The sequence below is a fragment of the Physeter macrocephalus genome, chromosome 15 (assembly GCF_002837175.3).
Source record: "Physeter macrocephalus isolate SW-GA chromosome 15, ASM283717v5, whole genome shotgun sequence".
NCBI classification, from domain to species: Eukaryota; Metazoa; Chordata; class Mammalia; order Artiodactyla; family Physeteridae; genus Physeter; species Physeter macrocephalus.
Window position 1 is genome coordinate 77,807,065 of NC_041228.1, and position 9,924 is coordinate 77,816,988.

A 9,924-nucleotide genomic window follows, 5' to 3' on the forward strand; every position below is an offset into this window, starting at 1 on the left:
GGGGGCAGGTGCAGGCTGACCTTGACATTGCCTTGGGTGTCCATTTTCCTCTGAGAGCTCCTCTACGCGTCCAAGGCGGTGAGAGAGTCGGTAGCCAAGCTCACCTCTTGCTTTCCAAATTCAGGCTTTATCTACTCTTCTAATCTGCCTCTTGAAACCTTCTTAGCTATGAGAATCTGCTGCTCAAGTTAAAGGGAGGAATAAAGGTATAAAAAAAATAATGTGGGCTTCCCTGGTGGCGCAGTGGTTGAGAGCCCGCCTGCCGATGCGGGGGACGCGGGTTCGTGCCCCGGTCCGGGAGGATCCCACGTGCCGCGGAGCGGCTGGGCCCGTGAGCCGTGGCCGCTGGGCCTGCGCGTCCGGAGCCTGTGCGTACCGCAAAAAAAATAAAATAAAATAAAAATAAAAATAAAAATAAATAATAATAATGTAAGTGGCGCAGCATTTCCTGTTTAAAATTAGAAAAGCCGCTGCTTCTCAGACTAGATGTGTCTGCAGCCAAAAAAATGGGGTCATATAAGTTTCGAAGAAAAATGGGCGGTGGCTTTTGCTCGTGCGAGAGTGAGCTTGGTGGTGCAGGGGGAGAGGGCGAAGCTCCACGGGGAGGCGCATAAGACAGACTGCCCCCTCCTGAGCACACCGTGTCCTCTGGAAGCCGGCTGGAGTGATCGGCTGCTCATGGCACTGAACCATTTCCTAGCCCGCATCAAGCAACCTGGAGTGAGTCCAGGTTTAACTGAGGAGGCTGAAGAACGTTTTTTATTTGATATCATATCACTTTAGGATCAGGCAACTCCCAAACAGATTTCCTCTGTGATGAAATACCTTTTTTCCTTTAAAAAGTTGCAATTTCTTAGTAAAGATTACTCAGCTAGTCCTTACCATAACCCATGAAGACAATACGTATTTTTAATTTTTGACTTAACAGTAAGGAAACGCACTCGCAGATGGAAAATGATTTCACTAAGGCCATCCAGTGAGTCAAGCCCAGCACCGAGCTGGACAAATTAGGCATCCCAGGTCTCAGCTATTAAACTTCTAGGTCCTGCTAATAATCTGAGACAAAAGAGAAGCACTCTTACGGTATCTTTGGAAAGTAATTTTAATGCCAAGTTTTGTGATTAGACTACACGGCACCCTTTCCCGTGGAAAAGCTCTACTCAGCACCTTGGTAAGGAGGACAGGACAGGAGGGGACAGGTGTGACGAACAGAGCACAACACACAGGATGCAGTAGCTGCTCAATAAAAAAGGGCCCCTGGCAGTCCCGGCACCCATTTTCTAGACAACGGATGTGATTCTCGGCGTCCTCGTCTATCGAGCGCCTCCTGGGGCCCGGCCCTGGGATGCAGCCCGGCAATGATCCGCTTAGTCTCTCCCTGATGTATCAGCTGACGATACATCATCCTGATAAGGCCACGACTCACCAAAGTTGTGACGGAGGAGCTCATAGACTAGGGAGCTAGTCCTGGGTTCTGGGCGCGCTCCGGCCCTGGGATGCAGCCCGGCAATGATCCGCTTAGTCTCTCCCTGATGTGTCAGCTGACGATACATCATCCTGATAAGGCCACGACTCACCAAAGTTATGACGGAGGAGCTCATAGACTAGGGAGCTAGTCCTGGGTTCTGGGCGCACTGAATCCTGCTTATCGAGGAAATGCAGTTAACATATCAGCTGGACCTGTTTCCTGAATACAGGGTGACACTTCTGCTATGTAAAGATGTAAAAAATGCTGGAGACTTGAGACAAAAGGCCATGGAAGGTGCCATTGATGGCTCATTAATAAATCCTACAGTGACTGTCGATCCGTTTCAGATACTTGTGGCAGCAAACAAAGCAGTTCACCTCTACAAACTGGGAAAAATGAAGACGAGAACTCTATCTACTGAAATCATTTTCAATCTTTCCCCAAATAACAATATTTCAGAGGCCTTGAAAAAATTTGGTATCTCGGCAAATGACACTTCAGTTCTGATTGCTTATATTGAAGAGGGAGAAAAACAAATAAATCAAGACTACCTAATATCTCAGGTAGAAGGTCATCAAGTTCCTCTCAGAAATCTCCCTGAAATAACAAATATTACGGAAGTCTAAAAGATATATAAACTATCTTCACAAGAAGGAAGCATTGGGACATCATTGGATGGTATAATTTGTAGAATGTCAACAAAAGATGTTTTGTGAAATGACAGAAATATTAAAAATTTTCAGCAATTATAAAAAAAAAAAGTCCCCCTGCTGCTGCCCTGCCCACCAGTCTCTCTCCTCCCGTGGCACCCCCCGCGGCGAGGCTGGACTCAAGGGGTGACAGTCCCCCCAACCCAGTCTTTCTTCAATGCTGACCTGACCTCCTCCTGGCCCAGCTCCTATGCAGCAACGAGCGAGCCAAGCATCCGGGCTGTGGTTTATCAGTCTCCATGCTGAGGCTCCTACCCACATGTGTATTTTTCTCCTAACTACACATGTGAGAATCTAGTTCTGCCTAAGGGGCTTAGTTATTAATTCACTCAGAAAAACAAAAACAAAAAGCTACCTTTGTCAACAGAGCGCCCTGATCTGAAGAGGCTGAATTTCCTAAGCTCTGCGCAAACCACAGTAGCATCTCACACACAGCTAGAAGGTCTGCCTCAGATTAAATGTCACTGATCATCGCTGAAGGGTTTCTAATCCTTCTCATTTCTTTTTTTAAATCCTTTTTTTTTTTGGCCACGTGGCATGTGGGATCTTAATTCCCCGACCAGGGATCGCACCCGTGCCCCCTGCATTGGAAGAGTGGAGTCTTACCCACTGGACTGCCAGGGAAGTCCTGTAAATTCTGTTTTAACAGCACACACATCTCTCTAGGTCAGACTCTTACAGATGCTGTGACAATGGCAATATGTGCATAATGAAGATATTCCCCAAGTTATTTCATGGCCTATTTCTTTTAAATGAGGTAGTTCTTTCGTTCTGTGCCATGTTGTTTAGCAATAGGGTTGTACCTGTGCCTCTTTTTGAAGTTCAGTAGGTCTCTTGCTTAGAAAAGAAGATATTACATAATCTCTAAAAGAAGAAAGTTCAGTTCTTCAGTTCAGAATCCCTGAATTTTAATAATAACAATAAGGTGAGTAGCTTCTCCCTTCTGAACAGAAGAGTAAAAAAAAACTCTGTGGTACTTTTTAAAAAAATGGACATATTTCTTACTTTTGAAAAACGCGCTCTGGCGTCTGAGGAAAAGAATAGATTATGAATTTCCCCATTTAATTTTAATACAGTTTCATAAACTAACGTAAAGCATTGTGATTACCTTTAGAGTGAAACAGGATTAGGCGTGTACACTACAGGCCCACGGTTAGAAAGTACTCTGCTAAAACAGCACCGCGTGTGCCGCTAATATTACCAGCACGGCGGCCCGATGAGGCGCGGGTCTGAGCCTCACCAGCCTCCAGGGGACACAGAGCTATGAACAGCCACCCCCAACCCGAGGCGGCGGCGCGGGCCTTCGAGTAGGGGGTGCTGCCCCCTGCCCCCCGCCGCTGCCCCTGGACCACAGCGCCTTCCCCGCGCTCACAGGCCATCGCCGGGGCTTGTGCAAACCCAGTCCTCCCAGGGGACGGGGAGGCGGGAAGCTCCTCCCCCAGGGCCCAGCGGGACCCCCCTGGCCCCTTGATCTCCCGCCTCTCGGAGGGGACTGGAGCTTCGCCTCTGCTCACTCCCGGCGCGGTCCTCGTCCGTCCCGGCGCGGTCCCGGGCCGGCTCCCACTCCGGAGCCCGTGCCTGAGCATCTCGGGCATCTCGGGCCCTACCAGAGCTGCCCTCGCTGCCCAGAACGCACGCCCGTCGGTCTCCGTCGCCCCTCTCAGCGCCCTCTTAGCAAACGCAACACACCCCAAACCGGAGCCCACGCGCTCCCCCTCCCAGCCTGCTCCCGCCGGGGCTGGGGGAGGCGCCTCATGCACCCCCAGGAGGAGCCGCGGGGAGAGGTGCCATCCGACGCCACCCACGAGGTGCGCGCCTCCATCCCCGCGGGGGAGGCCGTCGGGGTGCACATCAGCGTGGACGCCTGGGGGCCGGCCAACTCCTGAGCCGCCCCCTCCTGCGAGGCGCTCCTCCCTCCCCGTCCTCCTGCCTCCCCGCGGCCGGGGCGCAGCCTTCGGATAAAGTCCCACCCCTGACCACCGGCCGGGGTCCACAGCCACCCTCCCTGCCGCCGGAGATGCTTCCACCAGGCTCACGCCGGGGCTCACCCTGGTTCATACCCTCGCCCGCCCCTCTTTCCTCCGGCACTTTCCCCTGCTGGTCCCGTTCGGGATGCGCATCTCCTCTTCCAGCAACATTTCTCTAACCCCGTTGCCCAGGCCCAGGCCCGGGCGAGGTGCCCTTCTGGGACCCACCACGCGACGCTTACCCGGTAAGCCAGGTCGTAGCCGCCACCCTACCACACGCGACCCACTTTGTCATCAGTCTCCTCCACTAGACTGTGGTGAAAAGTGGATCTGAATCCTCATCTGCTTGGCTCCTATTTGCCTTCTCACCCCTGTACCTGCCTTTCTCCGGGGCATCTGCACATTCCCCATTTCTCCTGTGTCTGAGGAAGGACGAGCTAAGCCTGCTCGCGCCCTGCTACCTGCAAAGTAAACAGTAGGTGCCAATAAAGCCTGCACAGCGCCTCACTGCTCTGTTTCCACTGGCTCGACTCTTGCTTCCTGAGCACGGATAAAGTGAAATGGGTTCATTTGCTTACGGCATCCTCTCAAATGCTGTGGTGCCCTTATAAAAACAGCACATATTTAGTATTTTTTAAAAAAATCTGACACATGCAAGTGAGAAAACAAAAGTCATCCACAATTCTAATTAAAAGTTGAAAATATTTTTATAGTTATTTTTCAAATTGTGAGTTTCTTTGGTTTTTATTATGGCTGTATGTTATGAGTACTCTGTTCAATATTTTTGCCTGTTTATCTGCATTGACGTCTTTTCTGTTGATTTTCAAGCTGAAGCTAAAGAAAAGGCAGTCTTGAGGTCTTCCCTTGGCTGTGTGGAGAGCTCCTTTACATAACTAGGGGAAGACACTCACTTTAGTAGTTGTGAGGGTACCATCAGAAAATAACCGACTTCCTGGGCTTCCCTGGTGGCGCAGTGGCTAAGAATCCTCCTGCCAATGCAGGGGACACGGGTTTGAGCCCTGGTCCGGGAAGATGCCACATGCCGCGGAGCCGCTAAGCCCATGCACCACAACTACTGAGCCTGAGCGCTAGAGCCCACGAGCCACAACTACTGAGCCTGCGAGCCACAACTGCGGAAGCCCGCGCACTCTAGGGCCCGTGTGCTACAACTACTGAAGCCCACGCACCTAAAGCCCGTGCTCCGCAACAAGAGAAGCCACCGCAATGAGAAGCCTGTGCACTGCAATGAAAAGTAGCCTCCACTCGCTGCAACTAGAGAGAGCCCGCACGCAGCAACGAAGACCCAACGCAGCCAAAAATAAATAAACGTAAAAAAAAAAAATACTTAGAGATGAGCAGAAGATTTGTTAAAAGAAAGAAAGAAAGAAAGAAAAAGAAAATAACTGACTTCCAGACATTTGGGGAATTAGGAAAGGGAATCTTTTGACTCCATTTACTGCTGGCTTCTGTGTTTCAAGATTTTCTTGCAACCTTGACTAAAAGAATGCATAGTAAATACTCACAAATCAGAGAATGGCAGGAAATAAAGGTCAGACATATCAGGAATAAGAAGAATATGCTTTTACCTATTACTACTTACTCTTGCTTTGCAAAGAAAAACAGCTTGGCTTGTTTCTTTATAAATCTTCATGTAATACTGTATACTTTTTGTACAATTAACTATGAGATCTTTTGTATCTAGATCAGGAAATGTGATTTGATTAAAGTGAGATTTCAGAAAAATTTCTTTCGGGTAAATGAGAAGATAAAGTGTGCACACCAGCTCTTAGGATGACGGTGTGATACTTCTGTTTAATCCAGAGTTGCCTCAGCATTTATTATAGAAAGGCTTTGAGCCAGGTTCATATTTCGACACTTCCCTCATTTTGCCAGAATCCCAAAGAGGAGTTAAAAGACTTCTCCAAGGGCAAACAGCTTCAGAATTAGAAAACTCATCTTTCTTAAAACTTTTTTTTATTGTGGTAAAAACACAAAACACAAAAATCATCTCAACCATTTTAAGCATACAGTTCTGTAGTGTTCAATATATTCATACTGACATGCAACAGTGCTTTTTCATCTTACAAAACTGAAGCTCTGTCCCCTCTAAGCAACCACTCGCATTTTCCCGCCCCAGAGCCCCTGGCAATCACCCTCTGCTTTCTGTTTCCATGTGTCTGACTAGTTTAGAAACCTCATATGATTGGAATCATACATGTTTGTGCTGTGTCTGGCTTATTTCACTTAGTATCCTATCCTTAAGGTTCCTCCATGTTGTAGTGTGTGTCAGAATTTCTTTCTTTTTCTAAGGGCATAATACCCCATTGTATGGCCAGACCACATTTTGGCGGGAAGGCACCAAGAGCACTTAGAGAAGCCTTCCTGCAGGAGATGCTACCTAAACAGAGTCTCAACATTGGGGGTTAGGCAGACGCAAGGCCTTCTCCAGACAATCTGGGACTGAAGTGAGCACGTTTCCTAAACCAACACTTTCCAAGCTTTTCCTTGGCAGGTAGGCTAAAGCCCAGTGTATACAACAGATCAAATCTGCAGTCTCTCCTACAGGGAAAGAGAGAGGCAGAAACCTCAGTCTCCCGGCTTCTGCCTCCCCCTTTTCATTGACTACGGACATGGTTAACCTCATGATGGCACAGGCGTGGTGGATGCTGACTTGGACATGGGGCACAAGGGGCTTCTCTGGTGCTGGATCGGATTACACAGGTGTGTTCCACCTGGTGAAATTCATCAGGCTGCCCCAGAGGACATTATGCTCAATGAAGTAAGCCAGGTACAAAAGGACAAATGCTGCATGATTCCACTGGTATGACTCATACCTAGGGTGGTCAGATTCAGAGAGACAAAGTAAGATGGTGGCTGCCCAGACCTGGGGGCAAAGGGGGACAGTGAGTGTTTCATGGTTGTGGGCTTTCATTTGGGGAAGATGAGAAGCTTCTGGAGGTGAATGGTGGTGTGGATGCAAAACCATGTGACTGAACTTAAGGCCATCGAGATATTCACCCCAAAATGGTTAAAACAGTACATTTTGTGCTATGTATACTTTTACCACAATTTTATTTTAAAAGAGAAAAATATTAATCAGGCTGTATATTTACGGTTTGCACGCTTTTCTACATACAAAAGTTTTTTTTAAAAAAACCTACCCAAAGCCTAGTTGTAATTGTCACTCTCTGGAAACTTTCGAAGCATGGTGTTTTTCCATTTGTTGGACTGGCAAATATTTCTATTTCGTGAAGGACTAAAGGATAGTTCCTGCTTTTTCATCTCACCTCGCAAGTCAAAAAAACCCAAGATTTGACAACCTTGGTCACTCCCCCCTGACTGCTATTTCCTGAAGTTTGTCGGAGGCTATTTCTGCTTCTGTTTAGATTTCCCTCCTCCAAAATGGCCCTTGCTGGCAGGCATGGCTCCAGTAATGAGGAGACTGTGCTCTCACCCTGGTTTCCTCTCTGTGAGGGACCCCGGGGTTACACCATCATGTAGTGATGTCCAGGGTCAAGCTTTCAAAGGTTCCGTGATTGTCAGGAAAGCTTCTTCAGCTGAATGAGTTTTTTAAACTTCCCTGTCAGCAGAAAAAATCCTTCCGAAATAAATTATTCACTTTGGGCATGGAAATCAAGGGAAAATGTTAGAAGATATTTATTTAAGATAATACTGCTGACTTATCATGATAATTTACTTAAGAAAACATTCATGAGCCACTTCTTGAAATGAAAAATCACTTGCTCTTGAACAATGTTAAGTTTTGGCGAAGGTTCATAATTACGTAACAGTTACACTAATTATAAAGAACTATTTATTTAGAATTATTTAGATTTGCTACAATTATGATCTGAAATGGCACTATCCAAACAGATTTTAATTAGGGAGGATCTTGTGTATGTATGTAGTCTTAATTCTCTTGGTTGATAAAAAATAGGAAAAAAAATTGTGAGTTGTTTAAAACTCTACCTACTGAAATGCTGACTTGGATGTTTCTTAATTGTCTAAGTCAAAAAAATAGCCAGGGAGTTAAAAATCCAGACTGTTTTAAAGGTGAACTCCCTTTGTAGTCTGTATGCAGTAAAATAATATTTTTAATTTAATTTTTATGATATTTAAAAATATTTGCCATGTCGATATAGTATCATATGTGCTTTCGAGTTTTCAGTATGAAAATGAATTCATAGACTATTTCTGTGTCAATATATATGTCCTGAAACCATAAGAACTATTCAGATTTACAAGACCATCTACTAAAGCTACATTTTTACCAGGTGTGTAAAATTACTCTCCTTTATTTTTAAGTTCGAGCTGACCATGCATTGAGAAGACCTCCACTGATTCTGCATCTAGTTGAGTGCACTTAAATGATCTCTAAAAAGTTTGAAGGTTTATTAGCCAAACAATTTTTGGAGTACATCAAGAATTAATTTTATTTTCCCCTGACTTTATTGGGTATATATATATATATATATATTTCTTTTGGCCACACAGCTGTGGGATCTTAGTTCCCTGACCAGGGATCGTACCGCCAGCCAGGACATTCCCTATTGGGTGTTTCATTAATAGTAATACAATCAGATGTCAGTCAAATCTTTATGCTGTGCATCTTATACAGTGCTGTATGTCAATTATATCTCAATAAAACTGGAAGAAAATAATAATAATAATACAGAGCCCTCTCTCACATTCATTGAGCATTTTCTATTTTCCAGGCACTATTCTTGCACTTTACATTTACAATATCATTTAATCCTCACGTTAGCCCTGGGGGATAATAGTACTATTATTATCCCTAATTTACAGAGGAGGGAACCAAAGCACTGAGAAGTTAAGTAGCACTGAGCTAACATGTGACATTAGCTACTTAAGAGGCAGAGAATTCCCAGCAGGGCTGGGAAGCAGGACATTTTCATCCTTAGTCTACTCGGGATCCGTTCTGCATGGTGTGAAGGTTCCACATCTGGTCCACAACTGGTCAACAGCACATCCACAGTCATTTTGATCCAAAGCCTGTGCAATCACTGGACGGGCACCGGCTTGGGGACAGGGGTCAGACCTCTCCTCTCCACACCCTACACCTCTCTGAGCATCCATGGGCAAGTTTCCACCCACTCCAGAGAGATGAGAGAGTCTGGCTAAGAAAATCTGGTGAGAACTGGAGTGTTGTCAATTTTCAATGCAAAATAACTTTGAGGCTGAACTTTAATCTTTCACCACTTCAGTGAAGTAGAATTTAGGTAGAACATCTCAGGATTTCCCGACCTTACCCTTACTCTGAAGGAGAACCCTCTCGGAACAGCTGAAAGGACCAACTGCCTTTAATTAAACCCTTGAACTTTCTTGGCTTTGGAAAACTTACTGGAGGGAAATATCCAAAGACTCTAAAGTTTAGTTTATTTTCAGAGCCACAACTAATATCACCAACTAAATCTGTGGAAGATTCTGGCAAATGGCTGAAGCCGAGATGAGTGAGGTAGTGCCTGCCTTCTAGGTTTTCCAGGAGGAGTAAATGATATAATGAAGATATGAAAGGCTGAGCACAGCCTTTTAAGCTGTGTTTTAACCCGTCTGTTAAAATACACCTTAAAAAAGCAACCCACGTAAATTATGGAGTACAACGATTATGAAGCTTCCCCCATTTGAAAGTTCCTCCCTTTATTATTAGTTTTCCAGTAGCTTGTTTTACTCTGTAGATTCTACCCATGTATATTAAAACTACAGATCAAGGGGCTTCCCTGGTGGCGCAGTGGTTGCGAGTCCGCCTGCCGATGCAGGG

The 9,924-nt window shown here is 45.9% G+C and overlaps 1 protein-coding gene across 1 annotated transcript; it reads left to right on the forward strand.

Moving 5' to 3' along the window:
* The first annotated feature begins 1,631 nt into the window (after positions 1-1,631).
* Positions 1,632-2,147, forward strand: LOC102990468 (EKC/KEOPS complex subunit TPRKB-like). The gene has a single exon (XM_055091018.1). It carries the CDS (start codon positions 1,657-1,659, stop codon positions 2,092-2,094), a length of 438 nt encoding a protein of 145 aa, XP_054946993.1. The 5' UTR covers positions 1,632-1,656; the 3' UTR covers positions 2,095-2,147.
* The last annotated feature ends 7,777 nt before the right edge of the window (positions 2,148-9,924 follow it).